The 15706-nt window shown below is 34.0% G+C and overlaps 1 protein-coding gene across 1 annotated transcript; it reads left to right on the plus strand.

Moving 5' to 3' along the window:
• Positions 1-603: 603 nt before the first annotated feature.
• LOC120071796 (E3 ubiquitin-protein ligase SIS3-like) lies at positions 604-6062 on the plus strand. The gene is made up of 10 exons (XM_039024178.1): positions 604-860; positions 979-1017; positions 1246-1312; positions 1427-1500; positions 3081-3219; positions 3312-3404; positions 3610-3675; positions 4669-4788; positions 5147-5260; positions 5463-6062. Exons 1-10 carry the CDS (start codon positions 832-834, stop codon positions 5853-5855), a joined length of 1134 nt encoding a protein of 377 aa, XP_038880106.1. The 5' UTR covers positions 604-831; the 3' UTR covers positions 5856-6062.
• Positions 6063-15706: the final 9644 nt, after the last annotated feature.

A 15706-nucleotide genomic window follows, 5' to 3' on the forward strand; every position in this document is an offset into this window, starting at 1 on the left:
GCATGCATAAGGTTGTGGAGGGCAGAGGTCAGCATGCATGCAGTTGGTCAAGGCATGCAGGGAATCGAAGTAGGGGCAACATGGTGATGGGACTTGACACTGCATGTTGAGGGTTGAAGTTTCGACATAGATAAGTCGAAACTTCAACCTTCGACTTATCTTCCCTATCGAGGATTGAAGTTTCGACTTATGTATGTCGAAACTTCAACATTCAATAACCCTCAATATACATATTGTTTCTAAGTCTCTCTTTGTTTATCGAGTTCTCAACGTTCGACCTCTATATTAATCGAATCCTCAACCCTCGATTTCTAGCCTCAATATCCCAAAACAACACTATTTCTCTAATAAGTTTCAAAACTACCTTATTTTCCTAATAAGTTTTGAAAACAACAATAATAATATAAAAATGTCCGTTATTGGGCTTATGAGCTACGCTTACGGCCCATGCAAACTGAAGTGGGATTGGACTTATGGGCCGACTATCCAAAAGGGCAGTTGCTACATTAATGCCACGTACCGTAAAGCTACAATGCGTACGAGAGTTGACGCCGTGAAGAAACGGCGCCACGGCTTGTAAATTCTGTTCATGAACAGTCGTACACTTCCCGCTTCCGTCCCGTTCCCGTCTCGGCTTTGCTCTACTGTTCACATTTCTCCTTGTTGCTCTTCTTCTCCCAACAAAATTTCGCTCCTGTTCTTCTCTCCATGATCGTACGAGAACCAGCTCTTGTTTTCGATTCATTGCCATCAAATTCGATCAGGTTTCTGCACCGTCGTATGGCGGTTCGTGATTCTCCATCCAGCTTGTTCTTGTGAATTCTTCAATCTATGGCTGCTCGAGGTGTTGATTTCAAGTGGTGAGTCTTCCATACCTCCCTCTTTAATTCAATGAATTTCTGTCTTAGCCTGATAGTACCAGACCAGTACTTTGTACTTAGCTTGATAGGTTTTCGACGACGTATTTGATTCTTGCAGGTATGACGGGTTTTTCTTGTCGATGCTCGCGACTAGTGTGTATCCTTCAGTATTTTGGAGAATTTTGGGATTGTTTTTCTAGGATTATTTTTCAGTCTCTTACAATGGTTGAGTGATGACTCATCAACTGATGCATTTACTTTCGTGTAGCCATGCTTTGAAGTTTGAGTGAATTTCTCTTTAAATTCTATGGTTTAAAATCAAGCGCAATGTCTTCATCTTAACGTTTTTTATTTGTGTATTTTCTTTAACTATTTTGCTCGATAGAGTAATGGTTTCAATCAATTGGAAGAGGTATCATACTTGTGTACATCCCTTGCATATATGGATTGTGGTAAGTTCTACTTAACTTCGGACTAGTATGAGATATTATTACTATTTGGTTGCTTTCTCTTGTGGATTTTTTGGGCCCAATGATAATCAGCTTTTGTTTTTTGTTTTTGTATAGGTTGATTATACTGCGGTCTTTGTTTTTCGCCTGCTTATGTTTGTAGATAATGGACTTGCTGCTGGAATGGGTTTGTAAGGCTTTCAACTTTTAGTTTTACGTTAATTTTCAGTTTTTTTGTTAATTCTCCATTAGCAAATAAGCTTTATAAAGATATTGTATTGTCAGAAAATAAACTAAAGGAAAAAAATGTTTCTCCAATACCTTTATTATGGGTGGTATGGTTTGAGCTTAAAGATTTTAATTCATGGGGTAAAAATCAAAACAAAGATAGATTCTGACTGCAAAGATTTGTCGACCTTTGACTCAACATCAGAAGCATGGTTACCAAAGTGCGAAAAAGAAAGAATAGAACATCTGTTGCTGATTTAAAGAACTCTATTCTGTTGGCCAATTTTGGTTTATTCTCATGGGATTGTTGAAGCTTCAAGTCATGCTTGTGTAGAATTACTATGAAACCCACCCACACCACCCCAAATATTTGTTTCAATTAGGGAAAGTTATGACCTTGTAATATCACTTTGGCTTTGATCTATCATCTCAATGGATGTTCTTAATCTTAATTGAGATACTTATTTTGGCTTCGTTGTGTGGTGGGAGGGGAGAGATACTTATTTTTGGGAGGAACATTGGGTGGGGGAGAGACCTCTTTGCATTATGTTTCCTCGATTGTATCATCTATCATCTCTCAAAAATCATTTTATAGCCGAATTTTTAGTTTGGTCTGGGAGCTCTTGTTCTTTTTCTTTTGGGTTCCATCGTTCTTTTTTCGATAGGGAAGCTACAGATGTGGCTACTCTTTTTCTTTACTCGAGAGCCACACCTTTATGTTGGGGAGAAGGGGTCTCAGATTTTGTAGCCCCAATCCTTTGGAAGAGTTCTCTTGCAAGTCTTTCTTCCATTGTTTGGTTGATCCTTCTCCCTTAGGTGAGTTGGTCTTCTCGGTGTTTTGGAGGATTAAGGTTCTTAGAAAGTTGAGGTTTTTTACATGGCAGGTTCTTCACGGCGTGCTAACACGCTCGATAGGCTTGTTAGGAAGATGTCTATAATTGTTGGGCCTTTTTGTGGTATTCTTTGTCGGAAGGCGGAGGAAGACCTGGATCATATTCTTTGACAATGTGACTATGCAATTAGCATCTGGGACTCTTTTTTTCTAGACATCTGGTATGTTGAGTATTCGTTATAGAGATGTCAGTGCTATGATCGAAGAGTTCTTCTTCAATCCACCTTTTGGGGAGAAAGGCTGGTTTCTTTGACTTGCTAGAGTGTGTGCGGTCTTTTGGGTCTTGTGGGGCCAACGGAAGAGTAGAGTGTTTAGGGGAGTTGAGAGGGATCATAGGGAGCTTTGGTCCTTCCTTTGTTTTCATGTTTCCCTTTGGGTTTCAATTTCAGTTTCGAATATCTTTTGTAACTATTCTATAGGTGTGATTTTACAAAGTTAGAGTTCCTATAATTGGAGTCTCTCCCTTTTTCTGGTGGGCTCGGTTTTTTGTACGTTTGTGTATTCTTTCATTTTTCTTCAATGAAAGTCCTTTTTTCCATTAAAAAAAATTGACAATACATTTTTCTCGCTCTACTTTTCCTTTTCAATAGTTCTGTTATAGTTGATGATGCCATTCAAAATCTTCTTATCTTCTAAATTTGTGTATAATAGGGACTTTGGTTGGCAGCAGAGGTATGCTCGATTTTGTGGAAGAATTGTGGTTCTTTCAGTTCTTGCACTTCTGCTATATCCATTTCTTTGGGCTTGGACTGCCATTGGTACTTTATGGTTTAGAGAAGCCCATAAATGTGTATGTTATTTTCTATTTCAACTCCCATCACCACCACCATAATCTTCATATTTCTTCAAATATTTATGGATGCATTGGTTTAAATGTGTCAGCTTCCCGAGCAAGGCCAGAAATGGGGATTCCTAATTTGGTTGCTTTTTAGCTACTGTGCACTCGTATGCATTGCTTGCATGTCATTGGGAAAGGTCAGTTCTATTATGTTTACTATGTAGATTCTTATTGGAGTTTATTGTGACTCATGTCTGGACTCTTTATTAATTTGTAGCTTAGTTAACAGTTGTTTTAATATCCAATTTTTACATTTTTTATGAGTTCTTGTTGAAAATTCTCAAATGTTTTTCTGTATTTATACATGAAATTCATATAGTTATCTTTGAAACCTCCGTGTAGTGGTTAACTCGTAGACAAGCACTCTTGTTTCGGGCGCAACAAGGGATCCCTGTATCAGAATATGGGGTAAGAAATTAAGCTTCCTGCATCTTAGATTTTTGGAACCTAAAAAGATGTGGATTAATTCTTATTCTGCATTATCAATTTCTCTGCTTTATGTTTGCGATGACACCTATATGGAAATTAAGGGCTTGTTTGGTAGGCAATCTGAAAACAGAATTTTGAAAACTAGGGATTTAAAGAAAAAAGAGTGGGATTTCATGTTTTTAGATTGTGTTTTGTAACATATTCAAAAATTAAATTTCAATTTAAACAATTTTTCAAAATGTGTTTGACAATATATTTAATTACTCACTACATACTATGTTGAATATAAACTATTATTAATTAATTTATGAACTTGTTTTATGGTAAAAATTTTATATAGTTATTATTTTGTGTAACATCATATAATATATAACATGTAATATATTACAAATTTTAATTAACAAAAATAATTGAGTTTAGAACATGAAATAGTATATTTGTTATTGTTTTTTCTCATTTGTAATATAGTTCTGCATTTTAAAATCTTGAAATCAAAATCTGGATACATTGAAAACATAAAAAATTTGTTTTCAGAATTTGACTATTTGGATCACAAAATTCGGAAACGATTTTCAAAAATAGAATCTAGACTGCCAACCAAACACATATTCGTTGAACTCAGTGAATCTGCAACCAGCCCTTCTTTTGTAATTTTCTCCTACAGTATATTCTCTGCTTTCAATTAAGATTTTTATTTTTATTTTTTGCATTGGCAATTAGAAGTGCAAACGCATGAGGAATTGATCTATCCTTATTGTTTTCTTTAGGTCCTTTTACTATGTGGTTCTATTCTTAAAATTAAGATTTGAAAATTTGATTTTCTTGTATTAGATGCCAACCATGACATATTTAGGGTCAATACACTTCTTGGGCAACTAAATAAACGTTTAAATGTATTTTAATCCTTATTTTTCCCTCTATAATTTTGCTCATGTGATGAAACTGATAGTGACAACAATTTTTCCATTATAGGTCTTGGTTGACATGATCCGAGTGCCAGATTGGGCTTTTGAAGCCGCTGGACAAGAAACAAGGGTAATGGGCCAAGATGCTGCTGCATACCATCCTGGACTTTACTTGACTCCTGCTCAGGCAAGTCTATTAGCGCTGGAATTCACATTTTGTGATCAATATTGTTGAGCTTTACCCAACACCTGTTGTCTGGTAGCACAAGAGTAGTTTTGTGCTGTTTTTACCATTTTCTCGTTTAATGGTTGTACAAATTATTCGCTAAAAAATTGAGGGAAGTTCATTGACAAGACATTAAAGGATTGTGGATGTTGAATTTTTTTGCGAGGAGGGCTCAGCATCTTAGGTTCTTAGCCTTTAAACTTTTTATGAGAGATCTTGTCCAAATCCTAATCTGTGCAAACCATCGTGTGGGTTCAAATTGAGGATCGAATCTTTTGTTTTAAACTGATGGTCAAGCTATTTGTTGATGCTTGGACAGAGGGAAGCTGTGGAAGCACTTATTGAGGAACTTCCCAAATTTAGGTTAAAGGCTGTTCCAACAGATTGCAGTGAATGTCCTATCTGCTTAGAAGAGTTCCACGTAGGGAATGAGGTAATTGATTTTTAATGTATTTCCATTTAATTTATAAAAGAAGTTCGGAAAACTTGTGGGTATAATAAACTTGTATTTTACTGCATTTCACGCTCGAGCTACAGAAGTTGGTGGAATCCCATGCTTATAAATACATGAAAGCATGAATCTTTTGTTGGTAAATTATTGAAAATAAAGCTGCTAGCATTGAAAATTGGTGCAGGTTCGTGGCCTCCCTTGTGCTCATAATTTCCATGTAGGATGCATTGATGAGTGGCTTCGACTAAATGTGAAATGCCCTAGATGTCGCTGCTCGGTCTTCCCAAACCTTGATCTCAGTGCTCTGTCCAATCTCCGTTCCGATGTTGATAGGCCATCTGCAAGTGTTGTTACGGCCAACCATTATATGAGATCTCAACCTTCCAGCCAAAGTTATCTGGTGAGATTGCAGGGTCTACTTCGACCTGTTCGCACAGAAAGCACTGATGCACAAAGTGATTTAGAGTCTGCTAATGCTTTGGAAGCCGCTGAGAATGCCTCTATCCATGACCAAACAATACCAGGACGGTCTCCCGTAAGACCCATGTCTTTGAGTCAGTCCACATCGCAGCTCTAGGTAGCTGGGGGTGTTTTTCTCCCTTTATATTTTGACTGCTTCTAACTGCTACTGTAAAAACTAAACGAAAAGTGTCCACATCTTGCCATTTGCAAATCTCGGCAATTGTGTAATAGACTAATAGTAAAGCTCGAACGTTTGTTTTTTTGTATCCGAGGAATCTTGTTACATTCTAGAAAAACTCAATCTTTCCACTGTTTATCTTTAGCTGTATCTTGTTCATCAAAATTAATTTTAGATCTCAATATTCGACTATTCATCCGCCTGCGAAGGAAGATTGGGCATGTGCTTTTTTGCAAAAGGAGATTGGGCATGTGCAATTCAACTGGAGAATCCTCTTATTTTGACAGGTTTGTTTTTAACTGTTCCAATTGTTAATCGTTATTTCTCACTCCAATTCTCTGGTTGACGCAGGTTCTTACTATGGGGAACCAGATGACGTCAACTTGAGGTATAAATAATATTCTGAACTTTTATAAAAGAATATCTTCCATTAACTTGAAGTGAACAAAGCATGTGGTACATAAGGGCGGTGTTATTAAAAATTAGTGTTTATTTGTCTGTCTGTGCTTGCTTCTTCAGGTGGGGTCATAAATTATTGGAAAATGTCTCTGGTTCGATGCACACTCTATTCTCCACCAGGAATGTGGCAATGACCGAGTGGAGCAGCCTCTACGAACAAATGTGGTGATTGACACCCTTCCATTTTTTCTCCCTCCCACCTTATAAAAATGGAAGGACATATTTGATAGTGATTTGAAAATGTTGAAAATCACTTTTGTCATATTCAAACGTGTTTTGATACACGTCTCTATTAATTCAATATTAGAACTATGTGTGATTTTACACCTTTAAACGTCATTTCCATGCCATGAAGATTATTTTTGAAGTATTAAAAACATGTTTCATGGTGATTTAAACATGTCAAACATGATTTTAACTATTTTAAATTTATCCTAAAAAATGCCCTTAGCGAGGATATGATCCATATAAGTATTCGGTTCATTTATTTCACAGTTCCATAATATAATCACATTTTTGTTAAATAATTAATGGAAAACCATGACAAGGGAGGGAACCCAAATGCTCTTTTCCAATACAAGTATAATTTAGTGGTAATTGATAAGTATTTCTGAAGTTGGAACGGGAAGTTCGAATCTTCAGAAAAGCTAAAACACTCTTTATCCTAAATTTAGGAGAAGATAAAATAAAATAAAAATGGAGTACGGATGAAAATTCGTAGAGGTATTCAAACTTTTGTTCCTGCTAATATTCTTGGTTTCATCTTGTCCATGGATTTAGGTTATTGGAGAAAATGATTGGTCTGGTTTGTATGGCTTCCAATTTTGGCCACAACATCTCCAAGGAGCCCCACCATATAAAAACCATAAATTGCCTTCTTGGAGAATGTCTATCCAATTCCAGGTTTGGTGGTCATTTTCTTATTATTGATTTAACTTTTGGTTTTCTCTGCCGATTTGAAATTATACTTTTAGTTGTCCAAAATTATTTTATTAACTTATTTTTTAAGATGCTTGCTGATTGTTGGTTGCCAAAAAGATCATTGGGAGGTAGCTGTAATTTTTTTTTCCAACCACATGACGATATTTTAAAATTTTCAACGTTGGCCTAGTGGTAAAAAAGAGACCGTCTCAATAAATGACTAAGAGGTTAAGGATTCAATCTATGGTGGCCACCTACCTAGGAGTTAATTTCCTATGGGTTTCCTTGATACCCAAATGTTATAGGGTCAGGCGAGTTGTTCTGTGAGATTAGTCAAGGTGCGGGTAAGTTGGGTCCGAATACTCACAGATATAAAAATAAATTAAAAAAAAAAAAATCTTTCCTTATTCATACAGCTTGTTTGCCAAAAAAAAAAAAAAAAAAAAAACCTATTTCAACAATTTAAAAATTGGCTTTTAAAAGTGTTTACCTTTTTCAAGTATAAAAAAAAATTATTTTAGGGTGATTATCAAATATAGGAAAATTATGTAATTTATAAATATAATAAAATGTCAATGTCTATTGCCACATTGATAAACATCTATAAGATTTGAGAATATTACATTGAAAAAAAAAATAGCAAATCTCGGCATGTAATCAAGCAAGATGTATCGAGAAGGTCCAAAACAATCTAAGTTAGAAAAAGTTTAGCAAATTTCCATATGTAATTAGGTGAGATGTTATCTAGAAGGCACAAAACAATTGATAAGTTTTAAAAAAATGATTTTTTAATTAATTTTTTTGTGGTCGATTTCGTCTAAGATGAATTGAGAAAAATTATTTTTACGAGTTTTAAAAAAATGTGTTAGTTTTTTAAGATAAAAACCTAAACCAACTGTTTTTGACAATTTTTTAAGAAACTTTGATCTTTAAAAGTAGCATTTGTTGGAAAATATCTATGTATTTGTATCGTATATTTTGACCATTTGATGTTGGGATAACTTTTCTTAAAGAAAAAACATCACAAACTATTGAAATTAAGAACATAAGACACCTCTTTACTTGGTTCAAAATACTATTTTGATACATCTTAATTTTTAAATATAATACGTGTCTACGTTTAATTGAATTCAATAAAACTAGGGTTGGTAAAATTCTTCGTAGGATTGAGACTTCGGGCGGGGAGTCTCTGATTTGACCGAGGATGGGGTCAAACTGGGGATCCCTTTAGGGCCCCGAACCAGTCCTGCTCCATCCTCGTCCTCGTCCTTGACCTTGGCTTGATTAGGTTTATATATATTTATATATATATATATATATTAGGTTTTAACTTTTTACATTTAGTTTAGTTTTTAATTTAACCCAATCTAAGTCCAAACCAAATAGAATTTTAGGAAAAAAAAATTAGAAAAAAAAGGTCTTCATGCAGAAATAAAAGGGAAAATGGACCCGTTTCTTTGACGGGAATGGATTTCCTGTCGCCCGCCATCGGTGAAATCCCCAACGGGGACGGGATGCTCCCTGCCCTGCTCCGATCCCATTATCAATTCTAACTAAAACCAATCGGTGTGGCACGGAAAAGAGTATTTGGGGAACTATTCTACGTTACCATCCATAAGAAGGTTAAATTTTATTTGCTTTGTTTTTTTCTTCCTTTTATGATTGTTTTTTCTTTTGTTTCTTTTTTAAAAACACAGTGTAAAATCTACGCAATCTAAAATATACTGAAATTTACCTAGTTCAAAACAAGAGTTCAGTCAATGTAATTTAAAAAAAAAAACAAAAAAACAAAACCTCGGCTTTTAGTTTTCTTTCTTTTCATTTTACATCATGTATTAAAATATAGATGTCAAAGGCAATATTAAGATTTCGATTTTAATAAAATGTTGACGTTCACAGATATTTTTATAAGTCACAAAATTTATAAATTTTAGGATGAATGGTAAAAATCACCAGAATGGTGGTTCTAAAACTTTCAATTTTAAAAATTGTACCCTCAAGTTTAAGTATTAAAGTCTAGTTAAATTTCTTCTTAGAATTTACATAATTGTATTAATTGTAACATTTGTATAAGTTTGAGAGTTCGATTTTATCATTTGCGGGTCCAATTTCAACAATTATTCTAAGCGTGAGGACCAATTTTAACCCTTGTAGAAGTTTAGGGCTCAATATTTACAATTAAAAGTTTGAGAGTGTAATTACAACTATCATTATACTTCATAGGTGGTTTTTGCAATTTGTTCTAAATTTTAGTTAGATTAATAATTAGGTTGTTCTTACTTCCAAACTAAGTTTTTTATTTTTTTTAATGTTTTACGAGCATTTATAAATATATTGAAGATATTAACAAATATTTATCATCGATGTTGAACCCTTTAATACATCAACATATCCATGGATATTCATTTTTATATAAGATCATTGATAATTTTCAAGGGTAAGATTAGAATCAAACTAAAAAGGGAAAAAAAAAAGATCTAAATATTATAAAAAATTATAAAAATAAATAGATGGTCATTGCTTAGTGTCCTAAAAGTCATGTATCAATCTTCGTATTGTCTGTGTGTCTTGTAGTTATTCATGTTTGGTGTGCATGTAAAATCACATCCTACTTGTCACTTTGCCTATAAATAGTTACATTTGACGGATCTTAAAATCACACACATTTGTGAGAAATCAACTTCAAATTTCCACTAAAGTTTCATAATTTTAGTTATTTTATTTATTTATTTATTTATTATTATATTTATATTGTATTATAATATATTTTCTCCATATTTGTTTTGCTCCGTTGTGCTCCTCAATTTCACAATATGTTATCAGCATGAGCTTCTATTGCTTCCATCGCTAAAGGTATATCCTAAAGGTATATCGGTTTTTTTCCTCATTATAATTAATAAATTAAATATTATTTTGCATATTTAGTACATATTAAATATAAATACAATATTTTGTGATTGTGTTGTCATGAAAAATCTTACTAAATTAGAATTCACAGCCTTTGACATTAATAACAATAATTATTTGTCATGAGTGCTCGATGTCGAAATTTACTTGGATGCTATGAATTGGGAGAAACAATTAAAAAAGGAAATACGACATCCAGTCAGGACAAAACAAAAGCTATGATTTTTCTTCGTCATCATCTCTATGAGGGATTCAAAATGGAGTATCTTACAATAAAAGATCCCCGTATCTTGTGGAAAAATTTGAAAGAAAGGTATGATACATTTGGCTACAAGATTTAAATCAGTAAGTGATTACAATGTCGCATTATTTAAAATTAGTTCAAAATTGTTGTTATGTGGAGAGAAAATTACTGATGTTGATATGTTAGAGAATACATTTTCTACATTTCATGTCTCGAATATGCTCCTGCAGCAGTAAAATCGAGAGAAAGGTTTTAAACAATATCCTGAACTAATTTCATGTCTTTTCGTGGCCGAACAAAATAACAAGTTATTGATGAAGAACCACGAATCCTTGACCAACTGGAACAACACCATTCCTTAAAGCGAATGCTGTGAATGTTAATAATCATGGTCGAAGTCATGGTTCTATTCGTGGTCAAGGTCGTGACCATGGCAGACGAAGATCTAATTATTATTTTTGTGGTAGTCGTTCTAATCACTCAAATTTCAAAAGAACCACACAAAATGATGATCACAAAGGAAAAACTCCATAAGATAAAAGTTCAAAGAGTGTTAAAAATAAATGCTTTCAACGTGGAATGACTAGGCATTGGTCACGTACCTATCGTACGTCAAAACACTTAGTTGACCTCTATCAAGTATTCTTAAAGGAAAAAGAGAAAAATGTGGAAGCAAATTTTGCATATTAGGATAATGACATATTTGACCCATCTCATATGACAAATTTGGATGTGGCGGACTTCTTTGAATCTCCCGAAGAGAAGATTGGCACAGTTGATGGAATTTCAAGTGTTTCTTTTGACTTTGAGAATATCTAGACTTGATATTGGTTTTTTTTTTTTTTTTTTTTTTTTTTTTTTTTTTTTTATCTATCTTCATGTTTTTTTAGTAACTTTTATATATTTTAAGTGCTATTTTTCTTGTTGTAATTGTTTTCTTTTAATGAAGAAATATAGATCATTTTCATATGTTGGGTGATTAAAAAATGATCAAAGAATATCTATGTCTAGCAAACAGTGCAACTACACACACAATACTTACAAATAAAAAATACTTTTCTAAATTGACAATGCTGAAAGCAAAGGTAAATACAATATCAGGTTCTGCAAACTTGATCGAAAGTTTTGAAAATGCAAAATATTATTTTTCCTAGAGGAATAAAATTTACAATCGACAATGCATTGTTATCTAGTCAATCAAAGAGAAATCTTCTAAGTTTTAAAGATATACGTGCAATTTATCATATTGAGACCGATAGTAAGAATAATGTGATATTAATATGTATATATCATCTACAGTCTTCAATATGAAAAACAGATATATTAGAAAAGTTGTCTGTTATCTTTTGGATTGTATATATACTCATATATGAGTAATTGAAACATATGCAATAATGAAACCTGAAGTTTATGAATCCAAATATATTTGTTATTTGACGTGATAGATTGAGTCATTCAGGGTCTATAAATGATGAGAGGAGTTATATGAGAATTCATATGGACACCCATTGAAGAGCTAGAAGATTCTTCAATCTAATGAATCATCATAAGGCAAATTAATAATTAGACCATCACCAGCTAAAGTGAGAACTGAATCCACCGAACGAATTCATGTGATATATGCGGACCTATTAACCCATCAAGTGGATCATTTAGATATTCGATGCCCATCAAGTGGATCATTTTAGATATTCGATGGTATTTAATAGATACATCTAGTAGATGGTCATACATGTGCTTAAATATTATAAAAAATAAATTAGAAATTTTCATAATTGTAGTTGTTATTATTATTATATTATATAATATTATATTTATTTCTTATTATATTTGTAAACCCCGAACCCTATTTTCCCTACATAAGTATGTTAATTAGTATGTTAAGTAAGATTAAGCTTATGATAGTATTATATTTGTAGGGAAAGGCTTGAGAATGCTAAGAAAGAAAAAGAAAAATGTTCTAAGTGTTGATTACCAAAGGCTCTTAGGTATAAGTGTAAGTGAGCTTGGTTAAAAGAAGGAAATTTGTGTTGGAAGTGTGTAGCAGCCTTATGCATCATTTGAGGTTAGATTAAGCGCAAGACGAGCATTGAGGCAAGGGGTAGGCGTAGCTAAGTGTTGGCCAAAGATGATGCTTTGCGTTGAGCATGGTTTGTGCGTTGGCTAAGCAACATGTTGAGGTTAAAAGGACATGGATGCGCGTGTGGTATAGGGCAAGGTTTCCTTAGGCAATATGGCTATTTGCGGGTGATGACCAGGCGAAGTGTGCGAGCAAGTAAGCCATGTGATGGCTATCAGATCAGGTGACGACGTAAGAGGTGCTGAGGCATGCGCTGGCCTAATAGGTGTATGCACCGAGTATGCCTTGGGATGATGAGAGTTTTGAAGGACTATGCGCAGGTGATTAGAGGAAGTTCTCAGCTTAATCATCGACTTAAGTGGGCCAACTGTCGAGATTAGAAGAATTAAATCCACTTAGTGGGCGAGTTGACAACCTAAGGATGAAGTAAGGCATACTGTTCATAGTATAAAAGGGAAGCTTTCTCTTCAAGCATTTGGTTTAGTCATTTTACGCGTGCAAAAGGGGAGTTTCTAGAACTCATTTGAAGGTTGATGAGTTTTGTTGAGGCTCTTGAGTTGCCGAAAGAAAACTCCTAAGATATCGAGTTGAAATCTGAAGATTGCCTCAAGAAGGTCAAGCTCTTGGGTGTTCGGAGCAAGAGGTGAAGATTGAAGGTTTCCGAATAGACTAAGAAGAATTTAAAGCTCAGTTTTTAAGGTAAGTAAGAGACATTTATAAACAAGTTTGTAGAAGGAAATTTTCCAAAATAATGTCTGAAAAAAAGTTATTCGAGCTCAAAATTGAATATGGAAATTTTGGTTGAATAAGCAGGCAGCTGCAGCCGTTAAGCAAGTAGGCAACTCGACCAAGCAGGTTGCAGGCATGCGCAAAAGCAAGGTGAGCGTAAGGCTGCGTGCAAGGGCTGTGCGAGCGTGCGCTTGAGGCACTGAGCGTAGGCATGTTGGGTGTGCTTTGTAGCGTGTGACTATGTTAAAGAGGTGTGCGTTGACGAATGGGGTGGTTTGGTGGCCACATAGCTAAGCAACTTCACCCAAGAAATTTTCTAAGTGTTGAATGCATGGAGGAGGTATGCGTTGAGATGGGAAATGATGTTTTAAGTTAAATATTAAGCTTGTTTAAGTGAGTTAGTCTTATAAGGGGACTAATAGCATTAACCAAACATGTTTATCATTTTCACAGGGTTAGCGCCAATAGGGAAGACCATCAACCTTAGGTATGACGCCTAAGGTTGTGAGTGACAAAATTTAGTAAACACATGTTTTACTTAAGAAACTAGTTTTCGTACATGCTTTTATTTCTAAGTATGAATATGATGATTTCCAAGAAAACTAGTTTTCCAAGAGTTTTCTAAATGCGTGTTTAGTTTAAAGTTCTATGAGAGCACGATTTAAGTATTTCTATACTTTATGTTATGAAACATGTGTCAGTAGTTCATGTTAAAAGGTAAAGATGTTTAAGCAAATGATTTATATAACTTATTCTTTCAAAGTATGCTTTATTCCAAAGTATGAGTTTTATGATGATTATTATTAACCCGATACTGAAGGACCTTGAGAAGGTATCTGGGAATGTTTTAATGATGAACTCGATACTGAAGGACATCGAGAAGGTATCTGGACCCCCCACTAAGGTATGACAGTACTTAGATATTACCATGTGCACGTAGATAGAGTTTACGTTGGTTGTGTTGAAAGTACTCCACACCAACTAAGGATTTACGTTGAGGGATTGAGCAAAAGAGTCCTCTCTCAACTAGAGATTACGTCAGTTAATGTTTTCTAGCAGTTCCATGTTCAAAGTTTTAAGTATAAGTTTGTTTGGTAGTTTTCAGTATATATGTTTTAAATGGTCACTCATTGAGCAAGTAGCTCATTCTTTCAAATGTTTTTTCATCCACGGGTAGTGGTCACCTTCCTAGAGATTGGCTGCCCTGTTACTCTACCACTCAAGGACTCGAGTTAAAGCTTAAAGACAGAAGTGAATTTAGATGTTTATCTTAAAAATGTTGTACATATGTGTTGTTCATATTTAGGGACTTGTAAGGAGTTTTGGGACCCATTAGGTTTTGGTATATGTACTTATGTTATGTATGCAGTGTGTGTTGAACCCTGGTTACTCAGATTATTTTACTAAGTCGTGATAAGAGTTGTATGTAGTGGTGTAATATATCCAATGTTGTTTAAGCAGGTTAAGGAAGTCTAGATGGGAAGTAAGTGCCATAAAATTATTAATAACTGCTACCATCACATTCTCTCTTTGATTAAGTGGGTAACATGAGAGCGAAAAATGGCATAGATGACCCAAAATAGAAGCCACAAATAAAAAATAGATCCCATTTTGAAAACCAATGAAATCTGGCCTTTTGCTTATGTCATCATTGTGTAAAATTACCACTTTTAACTCTAAATGCATTATTATTTCATTTTCTTGATTTTGCAATGTTTTTTTAATTTTTTTTTTCATTTTCTCTGAGTTTCTTCTTCTTCGTTTTTCCTTTTTTTTCTACGATTCTTTTTTTCTTTTTTGCATTTCTTCTTCCTTTTTTTTTTTTGTTATTTTTTGTGCATTTATTCCTTTTTCCCCTTTCTTTGCGTTTCTTTGAATCGAGTATCAAACATAGAGTATATAGCATTAGAGCATCGAGCATCAAGTGAACTTTTGAATCGAGCATAGAGTATACAACATAGGACCTAGAGTATCAAGGATCGATTAACATATAGCCAGTATATAGCATAGAGCATATAAAATAGAGTATAAAGTGTAATGCATCAAACATGAAGCATCAAGTATCGAGTAGCATGCAACTAGTATATAACATAGATCATATAACATAAAGTATAGAGCGTAGAGCATCAAGCATGATATCGAGGATCAAGTATCAAGAAAACTTATAAATCATAGCACACATATAGGTTTTAGGATCGAATAAGTAAATTCACAGGATGCTGGCATAAGCAAAATGTCACTTTTTATCCAATTTAAAAAAGTACTCATTTTTCATTTGGTTCCAAAAAGAGTCATATGTACAAAAAGTCCAATCTGGGGGGGTTGTGACAATATTTATATTTTATTATAATATATTTTCTCTACATCTATTTTGCCCCTTAATTCCACTACAAAATATTAATTTTATACTATAAAAGAACAATTTATTTGCTTTTCGGTTCGGTGGTA

The sequence above is a fragment of the Benincasa hispida genome, chromosome 2 (assembly GCF_009727055.1).
Source record: "Benincasa hispida cultivar B227 chromosome 2, ASM972705v1, whole genome shotgun sequence".
Lineage (NCBI taxonomy): Eukaryota > Viridiplantae > Streptophyta > Magnoliopsida > Cucurbitales > Cucurbitaceae > Benincasa > Benincasa hispida.

Bases quoted from the DNA above. Each gene is read 5' to 3' on its own strand.
- LOC120071796 (XM_039024178.1), top strand. From the start codon at position 832: ATGGCTGCTCGAGGTGTTGATTTCAAGTG. The intron at 1,313-1,426 runs GTAAGTTCTACT...GTTTTTGTATAG, and splicing joins CCTTGCATATATGGATTGTG to GTTGATTATACTGCGGTCTT. The intron at 3,405-3,609 runs GTCAGTTCTATT...ACCTCCGTGTAG, and splicing joins CTTGCATGTCATTGGGAAAG to TGGTTAACTCGTAGACAAGC.